Source organism: Moschus berezovskii, chromosome 7 (genome assembly GCF_049115385.1).
Source record: "Moschus berezovskii isolate FMDL1 chromosome 7, NW_MosBer_1.0, whole genome shotgun sequence".
Classification (NCBI taxonomy): Eukaryota; Metazoa; Chordata; class Mammalia; order Artiodactyla; family Moschidae; genus Moschus; species Moschus berezovskii.
The window spans coordinates 35,410,637-35,433,110 of NC_142466.1; the positions used below are offsets into that span (position 1 = coordinate 35,410,637).

General features: G+C 40.0%; 1 protein-coding gene across 5 annotated transcripts in view; it reads right to left on the reverse strand.

Moving 5' to 3' along the window:
• Window positions 1-22,474, reverse strand: part of SNAPC3 (small nuclear RNA activating complex polypeptide 3) — a 70,222-nt gene that overhangs the window by 44,396 nt on the left and 3,352 nt on the right. For 4 of the 5 annotated variants that reach the window (XR_016037804.1, XR_008686232.2, XR_016037805.1 and 1 more), the window contains exons 3-5: window positions 15,017-15,101; window positions 8,907-9,011; window positions 5,516-5,665 (exon numbers count right to left, since the gene is read on the reverse strand). Coding sequence is in view for 1 of the 5 variants with exons in the window: in XM_055428197.2 (XP_055284172.2) it covers window positions 5,516-5,665; window positions 8,907-9,011; window positions 15,017-15,101 (340 nt within the window). In the remaining 4 variants the exon portion in view is untranslated. The remainder of the gene's footprint in view (window positions 1-5,515; window positions 5,666-8,906; window positions 9,012-15,016; window positions 15,102-22,474) is intronic. The other variant, XR_008686233.2, reaches the window with a different exon arrangement.

Consider the following 22,474-nt stretch of genomic DNA (forward strand, 5'->3'; position numbering starts at 1 on the left):
GGGGTTCTTCATTTCTTCCTTTTCTAGTTGCTTTAGGTATACACATATTTTTAAAATTTACTTCATTCCTGAAGTACTAGAGTCTAAAACAAACATTAGCAAAACACATTACATTTTAGACATGGCTTTTAAAAAAGATTTAAATACCCCGGCCCAGTTCTCCTAGTCCTCTCAGACACCAAATTACTCAAGGAAAGTATTTTATGTAAGTCCTGCTTATTGACTGGAATAAAGATTGTTATTTTCTCAGCTACGAGACCTGCAAGTAAATAATTTATTCCATGATTACCAGTAAAATACAAGCCAAACATCTCCCTGTTAAAAAAAAATCATTACAACGTAAGGACTTATTTTCAGTTTGTTAGATGTGACAATGGCATGGGGTAAACATATGAAATAATTCTGGCAAAATGCTGAGAAGTGCTGAAGTTGGATAATGGGTACATAAGGGCTCATTATACGATTCTCTCTCTTCTTTCTTTTTTTTAAACTTTTTATTTCATATGAGGGTATAGCCAATTAACAATATTGTGAGTTTCAGGTGAACAGCGAATGGACTTGGCCATACATATATGCCTGTCTTTTTTGTGTGTGTAAACTTAAAAAAAAAATCATAAAATACAAATGTTAATCAATGAAATAAAAATTTTTCCACAGATCAAACAATTATTAGCATCAGGAAAATTTCATTTAATTATATGAGTTCACCTTTCTAAAAACATAGTTGGAGAACAAGGAGACAAATGAAACAGGTCCCTGAACAGGCAAAGATTCTACAAAGCACATGTACTAGAACCTTGCCCTTAACCAGCATAGCTCACGTTTTCATGCAGTGCTTGTTCACCAAACAAAAGGGTAGGGGAAAGATGTCTAAAGCCAGGCATAGTGCCAACATGGCAAAGAACACACATGGAGCTTCGAAGGCAAGTTGACAATGGTCTGAAACTAGCCTCCACCACTGCTTACCCAACAGGGTTAACTTACGACAATGATCTGACCACCTTTTTCTTACCTGTAAAATGGTGATATTCTTTCCAAAGATACTGAGCTATCAACTAGTGTATTATACAACTGGCACATGATAGTGCTAAATAATAAGAGGATATCATTTTAATACATGGAAGATGGAGAAACCATGTAAAAGCAGATGTGTAAACAGTTAAAAATAGGACTATGGGTCATTTAATTCCCTGGTTAGAAAGCTGCTGAAGGCATGAGCACCGATGTACAAACACAATAAACTAAACAAGTCTGGTTAAAAACACTCTCCAGGGTTCCTGGAGCTAAGACTGATTCCCAGATCTGACTCACTGCTTCAAGCAGTTATCACACGGATGAAAGAAGAAGGGTGAATTCATATTTTTCTTATTAAACTGATCTTATAAACTTATAGCTGTACCTTGTTTTTTTTCTCACAGGGTAGAGAAACTTTGCAAAAGATTGCTTCTCCTTAAAAATAAAAGATAAACCTTTTATTTCCTAGTGTGCATACACCCTTGAGATTCCACTTGTTTCTGTTTAGTGTTTACTTTCAAAAGCACCAAGCTGACAAACCTGAAGAACCCCAGTATCTTAGAACCATTTTCAATGTAATCAGGAAGTATGCTGCTCTCCATGAGTCACCAAAAAGACTGGAACACAGCCAGGCTTGTGGGGCAGACAAACGTATCAAATAATATCGCATATTATTATAAAGCATTAGAATCGATGCATTAAACATGCCAGAGTGGCAAACAGAGGACCATCAAGAACAATCTCATATAAGTGAGAGCAAGGGCTTCCCACCCATGCTGAAACACTCAGAGGCATAAAACAGTATGGTATGCTTGAGGAAGATAAAGTCAATGTGGCTGAAGCCTAACGTGTAAAAGGAGGGGGGTGAATAGTATAGAAAGTTAACTTGAGAAACATCTTCACAGAAGGCCTTATTTGTCAGCCTAAGGAGAATGGACTATAGACAATGGAGAACCACTGAGATGTTTGGATTGGAGAATCACAGGATCAATTTTTTAAATGTTTTATTCTTTTAGAGCGGTTTTAGGTTTACAATAAAACAGGAAGGTAGAGGTTTTCCATACAGCCTGTGCCCCCACACACATGCATGGCCTGCCTGCATTATTAACACCACTCACCAGAATGGTACATTTGTTAGCAAGGATAAACCTATACCAATACATCACAATCACCCAATGTCCAGAGAGTTCCCTCTTGGTGTTCAATTTGTTTTTAAAAGACATCTTGAGTAGCATGTATAGGACAGTCTTAAGGTGGGAAAGAAGGCAATGGCAAGCCACTCCAGTACTCTTGCCTAGAAAATCCCATGGATGGAGGAGCCTGGTAGGCTGCAGTCCATGGGGTCGCTATGGGTCAGACACGACTGAGCGACTTCACTTTCCCTTTTCACTTTCACACATTGGAGAAGGAAATGGCAACCCACTCCAGTGTTCTTGCCTGGAGAATCCCAGGGACGGGGGAGCCTGGTGGGCTTCTGTCTATGGGGTCACACAGAGTCGGACACGACTGAAGTGACTTAGCAGTAGCAAGGTGGGAAAACCAGTAAAGAAGTCTCTATAATAGTTCCTGGAGAAAATGCTGAGGGCCCAAACTAAAGCACACAGCAGTGGAAACAAGAGTCTGGAATTATTAAGGCAGAATAAAGAGGAATGGAAAAGCAGAGTTTCATCTGAAGAAAAAGGGAGATGGTAGAGTAATGAGTTCAAGACTAAACGTTGAGCTTGAGGTATTCTTGTTCATTTATTTATTCAACAAGGATTTGACCTTTTACTCTGTGCCACACATCATCACAGAAATACACCTCTGTATTCCTAATTTCTAAATTCCTCTGTATTCCTGTATTCCTAAAACAAAGCCCCTATCCTCATGGTTCGAGACAAACATATAACTTAACATTAGGTAGTGCCATTAGCAAGTCTGGGGAAGAGAGGAAAAGATTTCTTTGTCAAGGCAACATCAGAAACATGAAGAAATGAGGAAGTGAGCCATCTGAACACCTGGGTGAATAACCATACCTCAGGTGAGGAAACAAGAGAAACAAAGGCTCTGAGCAGGACCCTGCTTGGCATATATGAAAAAGAGCAAGAATGGCTCGTGGTGTGAAGGCAACAAGTGACAAAGAGGGTGCTAGGATATAAAGTCCAGAGGCAGACAGGACCACAGAAAGCACTTTGTATTTTATTCTAGATATAGGAGGAAGCCTCTATAGACTTTCAAGTCAAAAAGCAATAGGGGCTGCCTAATACTTTAGAGGACCACTGTGGCTTGGTGTAAAGGATAAACAGAAGTGTGAAAGGGAGCAGCAGGAATGGTCACGAGGCTACTCCACAGTTCAGGCAAGAGTTGGTGGTGGCTTTTCAGTCTGCAACCTGTGAAGCAGATGTATGGGCAGATACTAAACAAAATTTGAAAGTAGAGCCAAAGCACTTGCTGACGCCTTCCATGTGGGATGAAAAGGAGGCAAAGATGATTCCAAGGCTTTTGGTTTAAGTAACCAGGTGTAGAATGAGCATATTTACTGAGATGGAAACACTGGGGAAGGTACAGATTTGAGGAGGAAGAGAGAACTAGAGTCTGTTTCTGAACATATTAGGTTTAAAGTGGCTATTAGATGTTCAGTAATGGTCAAGGAGGCAGTTGGGAAAAATAAATCTGGAGTTTGGAGATACTGAGATTGGAGATAACAAATTTGGACTAGGAATCTGGACAAGTTCACCTTGATTCAAAGGGCTTAGTAAGATTCACCAGTTAGGAGGATCAGAAGCATCCAGCAGAGGAGTTAAAAAGTCAGTCGGATAGGAAGAAAATGAGGCGGGTGTAGTGTCTTCAAAGCCAAGTTAAGAAAGTGGTTCAAGGAGGAAGGAATATTCGCTTGTGTCATGTGCTGATGAGAGATGAAGTAAGATGAGAAATCAATCTGTGATGACAACAATGAAGTGATTTTGGCGGAGTGGTGATGAACAAGAGTGCGTGTAAGACAAAGGGGAGAGAAAAAGAGAAACAATGAGCTGAGGCACTATTATTAATTCCTAATTCTTGAGTCAGTTTAATGAGAAGAAAACAGAAAAATGAGATGGCAGCCAGAGGAAGATGCATGGCAAGAGAAGGTTTTAGGATAGGAGATATTACAGCCTATTTGTGTACTGATGGGACAGGCAACAGAAGGGAAAAGCTGAAGATGCAGGGAAAAAGGGGACAGTCAAGAACAAAGTCCTTGGTTATACAGTGGGGTTGGAATCGAGCAGACACCGAGACTGGCCTTTGACAGCAGCAGTTTTAACCCATCCAGTGTCACAGGTGGGAAGGAGAATGCGTGGGCAGACGGGTAAGTGGGGGTGAGAGATGACGGGAAACTCTTTTCTGATAACTTATTTTCTCAGTGAAATAAACAGCAGCTGAAGGGGAGCGATGAGGAAAAGATGTTGGCAGTTTCAGAAGGAACAAAACAGTTCCCTTGAAAAGTGGAAGGGTGTACCAAGAACACAGAGGTGGTAAAAACGCCATGCAGCACTGAGGCTAAGTAAGAATGTCCAGAAGACACTTAAAAAGAATGACTCTGGAAACCAAGGGAGAAAGAGATTCATAAAGACTGGAGTATACTTAAAACCATTAAAATTAAAACTGGGGGGAAAGCCCAGGAGATGAATTTAGAATAAGAATTAAGATGAGACCTAAGTTATAACGGCATTTATGTGGCTGATGATAAAGGAACGAGCAAAAAAAGAGATTCTGATGGTTCACGTCCAAACTCTATTACCATTCTAATTGTTCCAAAGGGCTTTTTAGTGACCTACAGGAGATGCTGTCCCTCTTAAATATGCCAGTAAATCTGAGGTCCTCTGCCAGAGTTGTACCAGCTAACAGAATTGCGTCAAGCTTGCTCTGTGATGAAATTCAGAAGGATCCAGGCCCTACTACATTATTGAGTAAGCAATCCCTTCTGAAAACTGTGGGTGGCCCGTCTGCCTTTCTATCCTGTTTCAGTGAGTATGGAAGATTTCTCTGTCCTTTTGAGAGCAGCACCCTGGGAAGTAAGGCCTAGTGTCACAGGGTATGTCCCTGTTTGCTTCCGTCCTTGGGTTGAAAGGTTCTTCTGTGGGCAGTGATGCTCTTGGGCGGACTCCAACCCTCTGCTAGGGTCAGTTATGACAGACAAACTCATACAGAGTTTGAAAGAAGAGAGAGTGAACAGCAAACTCCAATGCTACAGTGAGGTCAAGTTGTATGCAGATGCAAACGAGACCTATTGGTTGGTACTGTACCCTCAGAAAGAAGAGTGTACAAAGAATGGTTGAGAAATAAATGGGAGATGAAATCAAAACCAAATATAGCCTCATCTTTGAAAAGGTCTTGATGATAAAAAGAAGGGATAAGCTTGATGGAATGGCACAGAAGAAAGCATTGACTGGAATGCTTATGAGCCTGTAATCCTGTTTCCTTAGCTTAAGATTATTATTTCCTCCTGTTCTATGATGGTTAGAAATTTTAAAAATCACCTTACTTTGCTGATGTTCTCAGGAGCCTGGTCAGGAGTGTTGCTCAATTCCCCACCAATCTGGAGGTCACTGACACAGCAAATGGAATCCCTCAGTTCCGTGAGCTTTTGACTGCCCAATACCAGCATCGTTTGGTAGGGCTTGTGTTCTTTGTGCTACGAGTCAGACAGTAAATAAATCAGTGTTCACTTAGAGACAAAGCAATTCAACTGTAAATCCTGTCATGACCAGATCTAAATTAAGTTACTGGTTATCTTAAGTTATACCCATAATATGGTGTCCTGAGTTTTCTTAGATTCTGCATTTGTCTACTCAGCACTGATCTTTTAAAAATATGTATTCATTTTATTTATTTATTTGGCTGTGTCGGGTCTTAGCTGCGGCATGTAGGATCTTCCCTGTGACTGACATGTGGGATCGTTCATTGTGATGCAACGGCTTCTCTCTAGATGTGGCATGTGGGCTAAGAAACCCCACAGCATGTGGGATCCTAGCTACCTGACCAGGGACTGAACCCATGTCCCCTGAATTGGAAGGCAGATTCTTTACCACTGGGAAGTCCCAGCATCGATTAATTATAGGTCCAGGCTAACTATCAGTTATTTACCTCTCCCCTGTGATCCAGAGCCCATACTCCGAAACTATCTCTATCTAACTCTCATTATACCAAGTCAGTATTTCTCCTTGGTCCTAGGTCAAACCACAGCCAGGTACCAGACAACTAGGACAGGCCCAGATCCCACAGGAATTATTCAAGCTAGCCAATCCGAAACTGCTTACTCTGCTCTGACTTGCCTTTCCTGTGGAAACCAATAAGGGCTGTGGCCTGTGCTTTCCCCTTGCCTCCTAACTGATCCTGGTACTTTCTCTTTGGTCCTGTATCACATAGCATACTCTTACCCCCAGGAAATGTAAACAATGAAAATCTTTCAGTGACAGTCTCCAGTGCTGTCACTCAATCACCTCCATAAATTAAAATCCTATATAACAGACACTTGGTGCTGTGCTGCTTACATTTGCCCAAGATTCACAGGTTGGAATCCTAAGGCCCAATGTGCTGATGTTAGGAGGTGGGGCTTTTGAGGGTGATTAGGTCATGAAGGTGGACCCCCTCATGAATAGGATTAGTGCCTTTATAAAATGGATGTGACCTGGGAGAGGGCACTCACCAGATGCTGGCACCCTGATCTTAGACTTCCAGCCTTCAGAACTGTGAAAAACAAGTTTCTGTTGCCTATAAGCCACCCAGTTTGTGCTACTTTGTTACAGCAGCCAGAATGGACTAATACACCTGGCAATAAAACTTTTTTTAGTTTAAGTGAGAATTTATAACCAAGTTGCTACTAAAGTAACATTAATATGAAGAGTCTTAGGAATATAACTTCACTAACTTTTAAACTGTCCTGAAAGCTACCTCACTGAAATCAAGGAATCTATACACTACCCATGTTTGGTTTTATTAGTTTTGTTTTGCTTTGTTTTCTTTGATTGATAATTTAGGATATTAATCAAACAGGTTATTAGATTGGTGCAAAACTAACTGCAGTATCTACACTGTTGAAATTTGTTGTTTGATATTGGAATATATTCTTAAATAAATGTGGTTATGTTACACATCACTTTACTGCACATTTCTCACTTTTCTTTTTTGCTAATGACTTATTACCTGCTGTTTATTTTATATTTGTTTTAGACTATGGAAATGATGTTAGACAAAAAGCAAATTTGAGTGATTCTCTAACTTGAGTTCAAAATGGGTTGTAAAGCAACAGAGACAACTTGAAACATCAACAATGCATTTGGCCCAGGAACTGCTAACAAACTTACAGTACAAAACTTTGTACTTACAGTACAAAACTTCAAGAAGTTTTTCAAAGGAGACGAGAATCATGAAGATGAGGAGCATGGTGGACAGCCACCAAAGCTGACAAAAACCAGTTGAGGATTATCATCGAAGCTGATCCTCTTACAACTACACAAGTTTCCTAAGAACTCAACATCAACCATTCTACAGCTATTCCTCATTTGAAGCAAATTGGAAAGGTGAAAAAGTAAGTGGGTTCCTCACGGGCTGACTGAAAATCAAAAACACCTTTCCGCAGTGCTGTCGTCCTGATTCTAAACAACAATAAACCATTTCTCAATCAAATTGGGATTTGCGACAAGAAGTGGATTTTCCATGAGAACTGGCAACAACCAGCTAAGTGACTGGACCAAGAAGAAGCTCCAAAGAACTTCTTGAAGCTAATGTGCACAAAAAAAAACATCACGGTCACTGGTGTTCTGCTGCTGGTCTGACCACTACAGCTTTCTGAATCCCAGTGAAGCCATTTCATCTGAGACGCATGCTCAGCAAATAGATGAGCTGCAACTGAGCCACTGGCAGTCAGCAGTGGTCAACAGAAAGGGCCCAATTTTTACGCACGACAATGCCTGACTACACAACGCACAACCAACGCGTCAAAAGATGAATGAATTGGGCCACAAGGTTTTGCCTCACCTGCCATATGCACCTGACTACCATCTGACTACCACTTCTTCAAGCATCTTGACACCTTCTTAAAGGCAAAACACTTCCACAACCAGCAGGAGTGAGAAAATGCTTTCCAAGAGTGCATCAAATCCTGAAGCATGGATTTCTAAGCTACAGGAATAAAAAAACTTATTTCTTATTGGCAAGATGTGTTGATTGTAATGTTTCCTATTTTGATTAATAAAGATATGTTTGAGCCTAATTATAATGATTTAAAATTCACAGTCTAAAACCATAATTATTTTTGTACCAATATAATAATTAGTGCTAACTATACCACAGATGAGTCATAAAAGTTTATTCACAAGTGCAATTTATGTACAGTAATATTTCAATGAAATCTTATTAAAGTTTATGATACATCTATTTGGGAAATTAAGGATAAAGTTCTTTTTACTAGAGATTCCTAACAAATTCCTGGATACCGTTGACCTGATAACTTTCTGCATTTTCATCTAAGAAGAGCTGTCCTTAGCTAGTTCAATAACTTCCCAAGAATTCTGAATTGGTAAAAACAAAACAAAACCCTCCTTAACCAGTTTTTCTACAAAAAAAAAAAAAATTACCCTCAAGAAATAATACTATCAGAATGACTGCAGATTTACACACTTTCAATGGCTACTAGTACAGAAATCAGGTATACATTCCAATACTGTAATTATAATCCTATTACTCAAGAGATTATATGAAAAATGACTATATGATATTTCTTGTAAAACAAAGAACTCAAGAATATAGACAGAATGTCATATAAAACAGCATATGCTTGTGTTTATTTTGGTTCAAATACGGTTTAAATAAATAAACTCTCTGGCAAAAGTCACTCATATTATCTGTAAAGTCCAAAAGGTTTTATTACTGACCTTATTAAAAATCACAGGGTAAAAGATATTTACAGATAGGATAAGCTCTCCTTCTTCAACCATGTCTGCTGAATTTTCAGGCTTTTTCCCTATAGCATGTGACTCCTGAAGAAGGAAAACAATAAGAGACATTAAAATCAGACACTGTGACCCAGATCAGAGGCGGTGTTAGAATAAGGGCTATAAGCAAGGGCTTGAATCAGCCCTGGATTTAGCACCTAATTCTACTTCAAGAAAATTGTTTAAAAAACCTCGATAAGCTTTAGTTTCATCATTTGTAAAAACAAGAAAATATTTGTTTTACAGAATAGTTGCTGGGAATGTAAAATAAAGCACCTAATAAGATGCTTGGCACTAAGTACTTAGCAACTGATGATAAAATAGGAGTTATCACCTAACGTTGGTATAATACTGACATTTACACTCATTAACACTTTTATATATCTCCTTCCATATTATCATGGCTTCCCTTGTGGCTCAGACAATAAAGAATATGCCTGCAAAACAGGAGACCCAGGTTCAATCCCTGGGATGGGAAGATCCCCTGGAGAAGGAAATGGCAACCCACTCCAGTATTCTTGCCTAGAGAATTCCATGGACAGAGGAGCCTGGTGGGCTGCAATCCATGAGGTCACAGTCGGATACAACTGAGCAACTTCACTTCCATATTACCAAGAAAGTTATTTGACAGATGAAACTCAGCTTCACCAATTTACACAGGGTAAATCAGATAGAATGCAAATACAGATTTGTTTCACTTTAAAACCCTGTTTTTACTACAGTATCACATCTTTCAGTCAGTTCAATTCAGTCGCTCAGTCGTGTCCGACTCTTTGCGACCCCATGGACTGCAGCACGCCAGGCCTCCCTGGAGTTCACCAACTCCTGGAGTTTACCCAAACTCATGTCCATTGAGTCGGTGATGCCATCCTTCCATCTTATCCTCTGTCATCCCTTTCTCCTCCTGCCATCAATCTTTCCCAGCATCAGGGTCTTTTCAAATGAGTCAGCTCTTTGCATCAAGTGGCCAAAGTATTGGAGTTTCAGCTTCAACATCAGTCCTTCCAACGAACACCCAGGACTGATCTTCTTTAAGATGGACTGGTTGGATCTCCTTGCAGTCCAAGGGACTCTCAAGAGTCTTCTCCAGCACCACAGTCCAAAAGATTTAATTTTTCGGCGCTCAGCTTTCTTCACAGTCCAGCTCTCACATCCATATGACTACTGGAGAAACCACAGCCTTGACTAGACAGACCTGTGTTGGCAAAGTAATGTCTCTGCTTTTTAATATGCTATCTAGGTTGGTCATAACTTTTCTTCCAAGGAATGTCTTTTAATTTCATGGCTGCAGTCACCATCTGCAGTGATTTTGGAGCCCAGAAAAATAAAGTCAGCTACTGTTTCCCCACCTATTTGCCATGAAGTGATGGGACCGGATGCCATGATCTTCGTTCTCTGAATGTTGAGCTTTAAGCCAACTTTTTCACTCTCCTCTTTCACTTTCATCAAGAGGCTCTTTAGTTCTTCTTCACTTTCTGCCATAAGGGTGGTGTCATCTGCATATCTGAGGTTATTGATATTTCTCCCAGCAATCTTGATTCCAGCTTGTGCTTCTTCCAGCCCAGTGTTCCTCATGATGTACTCTGCATATAAGTTAAATAAGCAGGATGACAATATACAACCTTGACGCACTCCTTTTCCTATTTGGAACCATTCTGTTGTTTCATGTCCAGTTCTGACTGTTGCTTCCTGACCTGCATACAGATTTCTCAAGAGGCAGGTCAGGTGGTCTGGTATTCCCATCTCTTTCAGAATTTTCCAGTTTATTGTGATCCACACACTCAAAGGCTTTGGCATAGTCAATAAAGCAGAAATAGATGTTTTTCTGGAACTCTCTTGCTTTTTCGATGATCCAGAGGATATTAGCAATTTGATCTCTGGTTCCTCTGCCTTTTCCAAAACCAGCTTGAACATCTGGAAGTTCACAGTTCACGTATTGCTGAAGCCTGGCTTGGAAAATTTTGAGCATTACTTTGCTAGCTTGTGAGATGAGTACCGTACTATTGTACGGTAGTTTGAGCATTCTTTGGCATTGCCTTTCTTCGGAACCGGAATGAAAACTGATCTTTTGCAGTTCCGTGGCCACTGCTGAATTTTCCAATTTTGCTATCACATTTAATCCATCACAACATCACACTTTCCTTTATATGTGCTTAGCCCACCAGGCTCCCCTGTTCATGGAGTTCTCAAGGCAAGCATACTACAGTGGGTGGCCCATTCCTTTCTTCAGGGGATCTCTCCAACCCAGGGATCAAACCCCAGTCTACTGCATTGTAGGAAGATTCTTTACCGTTTGAGCCACCAGGGACGCCCCAATAACTATAAAATAGAGGCCACCAGAGTGGACTGGTTAAGAAGGTGCAAAAAATGTTTTAAAAATAGGTGCGAGTGATGTCATGCAAAATGGCACAGTAGGATAAGTCCCTCTAGGAACATAACCACTAAGACAGAAAGAGATTGGAATTAACTATTTTGGCATGCTGGACTCTGATCACTCTTGTATCAACCAGGTAGAGTGCCCAATGAAGAAACAAGCTGCTGATGTTTCCTAGGTAAGCAGAGGGTATAAACCAACTATCATGCCCCACTCTAAGCCCCACTGCAGATGTAGAGATAGCAGGATGTGGTCCTGGAAAAGGTAGCTGATGCCATGATGAGCAGTGTGGGATCATGTTCTCCAAAAAATAGGGGTAAGCATGCTGCGGTTGGTCTGGCAATGCTCTGAGGCCCTGGTGCCGAAGCTTGCCTTGGTTCTGGCCCTCTCGTTATGGAGTCCAAGCTCGCTCTGCTCATCCCATGACAAGTCAATGAGTTTGAGAGATGAGGTGTCGAGGCAAGGAAAATGACTTTATTCAAAAAGCTAGCGACTGAGAAGATATCAGGCTAGTGCCTCAAAATAACCATTTTACTGGGGTCCGAATGCCAGGTTCTTTTATAGATAAGAGATGGGGCGAGGTGAGGAAGCAAAGAAAAAGGCCATTAAACTTGCAAACATCTCCTAGAACGGCAAGCCTCAGGCAGGGGTTGTGTTCATTTCTTCCTTCCTGCCATCTACAAGAGGACAGGGTTCTGAAAAAAGGCACTTTAACAGTCAGTGAGGTGCAGGGTCCTTTTAAGCATCCATTACATATGATTATAATAATAAAAGCAATGAAAAGCAAGTCAAAGAAACAGTTTCAACATGGAGTCAGAATTGGCTGCTTCTCTGCAATGCTCTTGGAGAAGGCACTGGCGACCCACTCCAGTACTCTTGCCTGGAGAATCCCATGGACGGAGGAGCCTGGTAGGCTGCAGTCCATGGGGTCATGAAGAGTCTGAAATGACTGAGCAACTTCACTTTCCCTTTTCCCTTTCATGCATTGGAGAAGGAAATGGCAACCCACTCCGGTGTTCCTGCCTGGAGAATCCCAGGGACGGGGCAGCCTGGTGGGCTGCTGTCTATGGGATCGCACAGAGTCAGACACGACTGAAGCGACTTAGCAGCAGCAGCTGCAATGCTCTTACCAGCAGTGGCTTCCCCCAGGAGCATCAGCCGGAAAAATTTAAAGACACAGGACCCTTTGTGGAGTCATACATTTATGGAAATCTTGATCAGGTCACTGCTTGACTAAAGATAATGAATCAGAAACATCAGCGACCATATGGGCAGACCTTGAACTACTGTGGATTCAGCTCCAGACTGCCACAAAAACAAGTACCTCAATAAAGTGAGTCATATGAATTTTTTGGTTTCCCAATGCACATAAGTCATATTTACACTCTGCTGTAGTCTATTTAGTATGTAATAACAGCATCATGTCCCAAAAAACAATGTACAGACTGGAACTGTAATTAAAAACACTTTATTGATAAAAAAAAAACGCTCTCTTCTTTGCCTTCAATGAGCTGTAGTAGTAATGTTAATGATCAGAGATCACCATAATAAGTATGATGATAATGAAGTAGTCTGAAATATTGTGGTAATAATCAAAATGTAACAGAGACATCAAGAGAGCAAATGCTGTTGCAAAGATGGTGCCAAACAGACTTACTCAATACAGGGTTGCCACAAACCTTCATAATTAAAAAAAAAAAAAACCCACCACCACACTACCTGCAAAGCACACTAAAGTGCAGTAAAACGAGATATGCCTGCACACAACAAGGACTCCACACTGGAAAAACAGTCTGAAAATTCAAAACAGCTCTAGCCCTCAACAAGGAAAAAAACACACTCAGAAGGTCCAGTTCGCAACAAAAACTTATAAAACACACAAAGAAACAGGAAAATAGGCCCCATTCACCAGAAAAAAAGAATTTGACAGAAACTACCACAGAGGAACCCCAAACACTGAGATGGAAAACTGAACATTTCCATGTGGAAATTAAACAATACACTCTTAAACAACCAATAGGTCAAAAAAGAAACCACAGGGGACCACTTTGAGACAAATGAAAACAAAAACACAATGTTAGAAACTTAACAAGATGCAGCAAAAACAGTAGAAAGAGGAAAACTTTTAGCTCTAAACATCTACACTGGAAAAGAACAATCTGAAACCAATAACCCAAGTGCATACCCTAAGGAACCAGAAAAAGAAAACCCAACACTAGCTGCTGCTGCGTCACTTCAGTAGTGTCCAACTCTGTGCAACCTCAGGGACTGCAGCCCACCAGGTTCCCCCATCCCTGGGATTCTCCAGGCAAGAGTACTGGAGTGGGTTGCCATTGCCTTCTCTGCCCAACACTAGCAGAAGGAAGGAAATAATTAAAACTGACTCAAGAAAAAATATGAAGTATGAATAGAACTGTAACAAGTAAGAAAATTGAATAAAAAATTAAAAACCTCCTAACAAAGAAAAGCCCAGGACTAGATGGGTTCATGTGAATTTATCAATCGTTCTTAAAGTCCTCCAAAAAACCTGAAAAGGAGAAAATACTTTCTAATTTATTCTATGAGAGCAGCACACTCTGATACCCAAGTCAGACAAAGACACTGTGAGAAAACTACAGGTCAATATCCCTTATGAATATAAAGATAAAACTTAACAAAATACTAGCAAATCAAGTTCAGCAGCATATAAAAGGGACTGCATGTCACAAAGCCAAGGGGTACTCATTCTGAGGATGCAAGGGTATTTCAACATAACAAATCACTAAGAGAATGATGGAAAAAAAAACACATCATCCCAACTGATGCCAAAAAAAAAAAAAATTCTACAAAAGTCAATACCCTTTCTTGATAAAAACATTAAATAAAATAGGAACTGAAGGGAACTTACTCAACATGATAAAGGCCATATATGAAAAACCCACAGCTAAACTAATAAAATGGTTAGAATGTTAAATTTCATGTTATGTAAGTTCATCGGTATTCATCATCTTAAGTCATTCTGAGGGTTTTACCTAAGAAATAATGGATTAGAAAAGAATGGGTGGCGCAGTGGTAAAGAACCTGCCTGCCAGTGCAGGAGATGTAAGAGACATGGGTTCAGTCCCTGGGTTGGGAAGATCCCCTGGAAGAGGAAATGGTAACCCACTCCAGTATTCTTGCCTGGAAAATTCCATGGACAGAGGAGTCTGATGGGCCACAGCCCAAGGGGCTGCAAAGAATCAGACACCACTGAGCACACGCTACCGACCAAAATCAGGAACAGAACAAAAGCATCAGAAATAGGGTGGTGAAAGGCATGCAATCAGCCTAAGAGAGAGCAAGACCAAAGTAAAGACAAAAATACAGGCCGAGCCTTGAGAAGAAAATGTGCCATCGTGTGAATCTTCTTTGTTTTTGCCTGTGCTGCATGACTTGCAGGATCTCAGTTTGCCAGCAGGGGATCAAACCCACACCTCAGGGAGTGAATGTGTGGCGTCCCAACTACTGGACTGTCAGGGAACTCCCCATCACCTGAATTTTATGGGCCTTCTTCTCCTACTAGTTCCCAGTCCCAGTGAAGGGTCTCTCATTTGTTTCCAGCTAAGCATATCCAATACAAACTACCATACAGTTATGGGTAACAGCCGATAAAGAGATTTTGTTTCACGGGAAAAGGTGGAAAAGAGAGGACATTTACCATCTCGTAAGCAAATGTTTCTTGTCTGCAGGCTCGATCTATCGTTAAGGTTTCTTCCCGGTGTTTCAGAAGCTTCTTTCTAACCCTGTTACAAGAAAAATCAGACTTCAACATTTTGGGGGGCTTCAAAAATACCTTTACTATTTAGCTTTTTATTCTGAACTGATTTTAGACTTAAAGAAAAATATTACAGAGTTCCCTTATATTTCTTACTCAGTTTTCCCTGTTAACATCTTACCTGTTCAGAGATTATGAAGACCAGGAAATTAACATTAATATAGTATTATTAACTACAGAACTTTTTCAGATTTCACCAATTATTAAGTTTAGTGCTTCTTTTATCTGTCTCAGGATCCTGTGCAACCACTTTATTTCTCCTCCCCCTCCAGTCTTTTAAAGTTGCTCAGTCCGTCTTTCACCATCTTGACATTTTCAAAAAACCCTAATCAGTGCTTCTGTAGAAAGTCCTTAATTGCTGTTTCCTCGTAATTGCAGTAAGCTTATATACTTTGGGCAAGAAATCATAAGATGATGTCCTCACTGTATCATCATGAGGTTAACAATGTTATTCATAATATTAGTATCTTATTCCTGGAGATACTTACCTTGTTTAATTTCCTATCTGCCATGTTCCCACACTAGAAAGATATTTTCTTTTCCTTTGTACCTGGTAAGTGTTGGGGGGTAAGGGGGAGATACTTTGAGACTATGCAAATCTTGTTGCTCTTGAAACTTTCATCCAGTAATTTATCATTCACTAGTAGATTTTGTCTGCAATATGTATTACTGTGGTTTATGCCTAACACTGATTCTCTATTTTTCTCCTTTAACATTCATTCATTGGTATTATGAGGAACACCTACCTCTTTCTTCCCATTTATTTATTTGGTTACTTGTATTAGTATGAATTCATAAATATTTACCTTATTCTACAGGTTAAAATCTGTATTGTTATTAGTATTGGTATTGTTATTTGGTTGCTCAAATTATTCTAGCTTTGGCCATTAGGAGCTTCTGTTCTATCAACAAGTTCTCATAATTTTTGTTTTTCCTATTTAACCATTTCCTTAGTTTATGGAACCATAAAATGCTCAAGGCTCACCTTTGAGCATTTTCATGTCTCAGCCCTAAATCAGCCACTCCTCCTAGGAGAACTAATTCCTTCACTGGAAAGAGGTTTAGAGACCTGTTATCTGAGCATGAGGCATTCTCACTGTTTCTGCACTCACCGCTTTCAGGACTCTCAGCAGAGGTAGGAAACATACTGTGTGTGTGTTCAGTCGAGTCTGACTCTGTGATCCCATGGACTGCAGTCTGCCAGGCTCTTCTGTCCACAAGATTTTTCAGCCAAGAATACTGGAGTGGGTTGCCATTTCTTCCTCCACAGAATCTTCCCAACCCAGGAATCAAACCCAACTCTCCTGCATTGGCAGGTGGATTCTTTATGACTGACCCACCAGGGAAGCCTCAAAGGAAAAATACACTAAACCACACATGTACACACATCTGTGTTTCTGTATTTTTCTGTAATGTATTTTTAAATCCATGGTTTAAACTAATACTTCTAATCCCAAGAATCACAGGATTCATTTTAGCCTTCAGCCTTTCCTTGTTTACAACTTTCCTCCACAAGTGAGAAACTCAGCTCCCTGTATCTAAATCTATTTGCTTAAATGTTTGGTTCTTTAAAATACATGGCTTCAGAACTGCTAACCTGCTAACACCCCTGTGAAAACCACTAAGCATGAACAGTTCTTCTTGTCTTCAGCCTTACAACACTGAATCAAAGTATGCTTTTTTGTACAGAATCAGATTAGATCTTTCTTCCTAATTCTCTTCAGTGTTGTTATGCTTGTAAATATACTTGTAACACAATTAGACTAACTACTTCAGTCTCCCCCAACATCCTGGCTGGTTTTAATTGTCTGATTACTTCTGAGGTGTGTAAAAGATATGTGAACCACTACTATGGTTCTAAGAGAGTTATAAAAGAGTTATAAAAAGTATATATATTTAGAGAAATGTCATTCCTTCTTTGTCTGGACCACTAACCTGTACCTGTTCCCTCCTTTCTTTCCAACCCTCTCCTATCTACCCACTGTGGGCCACAAACCTCTGCAGTTCTGATTTATCCTCTACACTGTTTTTGTTCAAATACATAGATACCTACAAATTTTCTTCGATTACTTTTTCTATCAGTCTGAGTTCAGTTAGGAGAAAAAAATTAAACAGTAACTAAGTGGAAGTCACTCAGTTGTATCCGACTCTTTTCGAGCCCATGGACTAAAAAAAAGCCCATGGAACTCTCCAGGTCAGAATACTAGAGTGGGTAGCTCTTCCCTTCTCCAGGGGATCTTCCCAACCCAGGGATCAAACCCAGGTCTCCAGCACTGTGGGCGGATTCTTTGCATCTGAACTACCAGGGAAGCCCAAACAGTAACCAGACAAAGCTTAATCTAATGAATTATTAACATAGGACTGGAGGGATGAGGGAATGGCAAGTAAGAAGTAGGGAAATCTAGAGAATACAGGAATAGCAGATACAAGGCATATCCTCCCTTGTGCTAAGAAAGAAAAGCCAAAGGCAGCTCCCTTTTCTTCCCCCAGGACTCAGATCCAGACCTTGTGAGAGAGGGAATGGCTGTGATTTGCTGAATGTCAGAGAAGTTGCTAGGGTACATCAGTGGCAACTGCTGGAAATCTGCCCGTAAGGGTGCCGGGAAAAGCTTTTATAGGGAGGTTTCAAGCGGAGTGGAGTGGCGGAGAAAGCTGCTGTGTTACTGACCACCTGGTAACGCAGGAGCTGGGTGCTTGGGAAGCGCAGGAGGTCCCTGCTAAACACTGGACCAAGAAGCAAAACTCTGTCCTCACGAAAGTCTTGCCTGTCCCCTTTACTGACAAAGCTTACTTATACTGCACCAGCTGGAAAAGGAAAAATATTTAAAGAGCTGAGACTCATTTTTACAGAGCAGGCAAAAAGGGTATATTTTTAGGAGAGCCAATAAACTGATACCCAGTAATATTTCTTACATAAAGGGGAGCATATGCTTTTGGGCTTTGCTTTCTTTTCACAAATCAGTATTGCCCAGAAATCTATTGGTTCATCCTTCCTCATCTTTTAGCACAGCTGTACCATACTCCACTGTGTGGATGTCCAATTCCTTCAACATTCTCTTACATATGTGTACTTAGGATATTTCAAATATTTGCAGTTACAAATAATGCTGTAACGAATAACCTTGTGCATAATATATTTTCATATTGTTGGAGGTGTATCTTCAGCAGAGAAGGCTAGAAGTTGGACTGCTGAGTCAAAAGTTAAATGCCTGGGTAATTTTGTGTTGGGCATTACCAGATTTCCCTGGAGGAGCGTTGTTATCAGTTTACGTTTCCATCAGCAATGTATAAAAATGCCTGCTTCCCCTCAGCCTCCTCAAAAGAATGTATATTTTAAAATTTGTGCCAGTCTAATAGGAGAAAGGCTCCCTTCGTGGCTCAGTAATAAAGAACGCACCTGCCAATGCAGACCTGGGTTGGGATGATCCCCTGGAATAGGAAATGGCAACCTACTTCAGTATTCTTGCCTGGAGAATCTCATGGACAGAGGAGCCTGGTGGGCTATAGTCCGTGGGGTCACAAAGAATCAGACACAACTTAGCAAATAACAACAATAAGAGAAAAAAAGGTCATTTTAACTTTCATTTCTCTAATAATGAATATGCATGAACATTTTTTTATGTTTGTAAATCATTTTGATCCCTTCGTATGTGTGAATTATTGGTTCATATCTTTTTCCCATTTTCCCTTTGGGCTTTTGGTATTTGTCCCTTTACTTTTAAGGGCTTATGTATTAGGGTTATTGGCTTTCTGGGCATATATTTTCTCCAAGTTTGGTAGAATTTGACTTCATGGTGTTTTTTATGGTCATGCAGAAAATTTACATGTTTATGTAGTCAATTTTATCAATCTTTCCCTTTTATTATCTCTGGGTTTAAATCATAGTTAGAACGCCTTTCACTGTACCAAGGGAGGTATGTTGCATTCCCTACATTTTGATCCCAATCCCTTTGGAGTTTTTTCTTGTGTATAGTTTCATACTAAATTTCCATATGCATTTGAATCTAACTGGACTTTCTCTTTTATTCTAAACATCTATTTCTCTACTCATGAGCTAGTAACTATTTTAATTATAGAGACTTTGTAGTATATTTTAATATGTAGCAAAATTACTAGGAAGTCACAATTTTCTTCCCCCCACCCAATTTTTCCTAGTTATTCTTGCAAATATTCCATATGAAGTTTATTATCAACTGTCTAACTCCATGAAGGAACCAATACTTTTGGTATTTTTCTTAGGATTGTACTTAATCTGTAAATTAACTTAGAAAGAACTGACAACATCATAAAGCTGAGTATTTCTATCAAAGAACAGAGGATTTTTCAATTTTTTTCAAGATTTCTTCTGAGTCTTTCAGGAAGGTTTACAATTTTTGTTTACCTCAGCTTTACACATTTCTTGTTAAATTTATTCTTAAGTGTTTAATCTTTCTGACTATTGTAAATAGGCATTTTCTCCACCATTATGTCCTCTAGTTGTTTATTGTTTATATGAAGGCTATTATTTTTTATACATCAATTTTGAATCCTGATCTAACACTAAATTCTTTTATTTCTGTTTTTGGTTTGCGGAGAAGGCAATGGCCAGCCACTCCAGTACTCTTGCCTGGAAAATCCCATGGACGGAGGAGCCTGGTAGGCTGCAGTCCATGGGGTCACTACGAGTCAGACATGACTGAGCGACTTCACTTTCACTTTTCACTTTCACACACTGGAGAAGGAAATGGCAACCCACTCCAGTGTTCTTGCCTGGAGAATCCCAGGGATGGGGGAGCCTGGTGGGCTGCCTTCTATGGGGTCACACAGAGTCCGACACGACTGAAGTGACTTAGCAGCAGCAGCACTTATTTCTTTTCCAGGTAATACCATTTTATCATTCACAAATAGAGGTAATTTTTCTTCTTCATCTACTCTCATGCTTCTAATTGATTTCTTTTGTCAAATTGCATCCAATAGTTACTAGGCATGCTTGACTTACTCCAGATCTTAGTAAAAATACCTGTACTGCTTTAATGCTTCTCTATTAAATAAGATACTAGCTTTGCAACTAAGGCATACATATTTTACCATGTTGGAACAGTAGCCCTGTTAGAACAGTTCCATGTTGGAATGGCCCGTTTTTTGAGTAAATTTTAGCTTTGTTGTAATCAGAGTGTTGTTTAGATGGAAAAACAGTGGAAACAGTGTCTGACTTTGTTTTTTTGGGCTCCAAAATCACTGCAGATGCTGACTGCAGCCATGAAATTAAAAGACGCTTGCTCCTTGGAAGGAAAGTTATGACCAACCTCGATAGTATATTAAAAAGCAGAGACATTACTTTGCCAACCAAGGTCCGTCTAGTCAAGGCAATGGTTTTTCCCGTGGTCATGTATGGATGTGAGAGTTGGACTGTGAAGAAGGCTGATCGCCGAAGAATCGATGCTTTTGAACTGTGGTGTTGGAGAAGACTCTTGAGAGTCCCTTATACTGCAAGGAGATCCAACCAGTCTATTCTAAAGGAGATCAATCCTGGATGTTCATTGGAGGGACTGATGCTAAAGCTGAAACTGCAATACTTTGGCCACCTCATGCGACGAGTTGACTCACTGGAAAATACTCTGATGCTGGGAAAGGTTGGGGGCGGGAGGAGAAGGGGACGACGGAGAATGAGATGGCTGGATGGCATCACCGACTTGATGGACATGAGTTTGAGTGTACTCCGGGAGTTGGTGATGGACAGGGAGGCCTGGTGTGCTGTGATTCATGGGGTCGCGGAGAGTCGGACATGACTGAGCGACTGAACTGAACTGAACTCTATGTATGGTACTGATGTTTCCTTTGTGACCTAATATAGAGCCAATTTTTCTGAATGTGCCAGGTAGTCTCTAATATAGCTTATAAACTTTATGTATATATTATATATATAGATATGTATAGATACATATATCCATATCCATTAGACATATCCTACTAGAGCTCTCAGTTGATCTGTCTTGTGCTGAGATTAGTATATTAAGGTGCCCTACTGTTAATACATTTCTAGCTAATTTCTTATATACCCTATAGTTTCTTTTATAAAGCTTATATCCCCTATGGTTGTTTTATATTATTTGGTGTATATATAAGTATTTTCTCTTAACTGTGGTTTGTGGTTTTTAGCATTAAAATGTGTCTTTTGTCAGATGTAATGTTTTGAGGCTTGAACTTTATTATTCTGATATTGTTATTAATAGTCTTTATTATTCAAGACTATTGTGTGCATGTGCGAGGCTGCTTTAGTCATGTCTGACTCTGTGTTACCCTATGGACTGCAGCCCGCCAGGCTCCTCTGTCCACGGGATTCTCCAGGCAAGAATACTGGAGTGGATATTGTGCAAATATTCCCTTGTCAATAAAAATTGCATCATCCCCTCAAAAAAAAAAAAAGAATACTGGAGTGGGTTGCCATGCCCTTCTCTAGGGGATCTTCCCGACCCAGGAATTGAATGCATTGGCAGGCGGTTTCTTTACCGCGGGCGCCACCTGGAAGTCCATCAAGACCATTAATTACATCTGCTCAATTTCCTTCCATTTATCTGATATACATTTGTCCCACTATTTATTTTTAATCTCTCTGGATTACTTTATTTTAGATGTGTTTGTTGTCTCTTCAAGGTTTTTGTTTTGTAAGACTAATCTAAACTACTTTTATAAGGCTGTAGTAAAACTGATGCCTATGGCCTCAATTCTATTACATTTCCTAATTATACGTATTTTGTTATATTAGCTGTTTTTTTCATTATTATATGTGTCTTTTTGCTTGTCTGTTTTTTAGAAATTGGGGAGAAAAGCCTGGTATTTGCATTTTTGTTACAGAGTTGATAATTCTGGGTTAATTTTCCGAGGTAACCAGTGAGACCTTTTAATTTGTAAATTTGGGTTTTCTTCCCAATTCTGGAAATTTTTCTTAGATTATATTTTTAAATATTCTATTTACAAGCTATTGAATTAAAAACAACGTTGCTTAACCTTCTGGGGTGACAAGTCTCAGTAGCACCCGTGTAGTAACAACTCTCTTATTCCTAGAAATTAAAATCTCTTTAAGTAGTAATAAAAATTTCAAAAATGCTGGAGATAAGTTATTCAGCTTACTATGGACTGGGGAGAGCAGCAGTCTATCAGCTGCCTTTTTCCTCTTAACATACATAAAAAGGAGTCCAGTAGCTCCTTTAGGTAAAAGTACCGCTGCTGCTGCTGCTAAGTCACTTCAGTCGTGTCCGACTCTGTGTGACCCCATAGACGGCAGCCCACCAGGCTCCCCCATCCCTGGAATTCTCCAGGCAAGAACACTGGAGTGGGTTGCCATTTCCTTCTCCAAGGTGT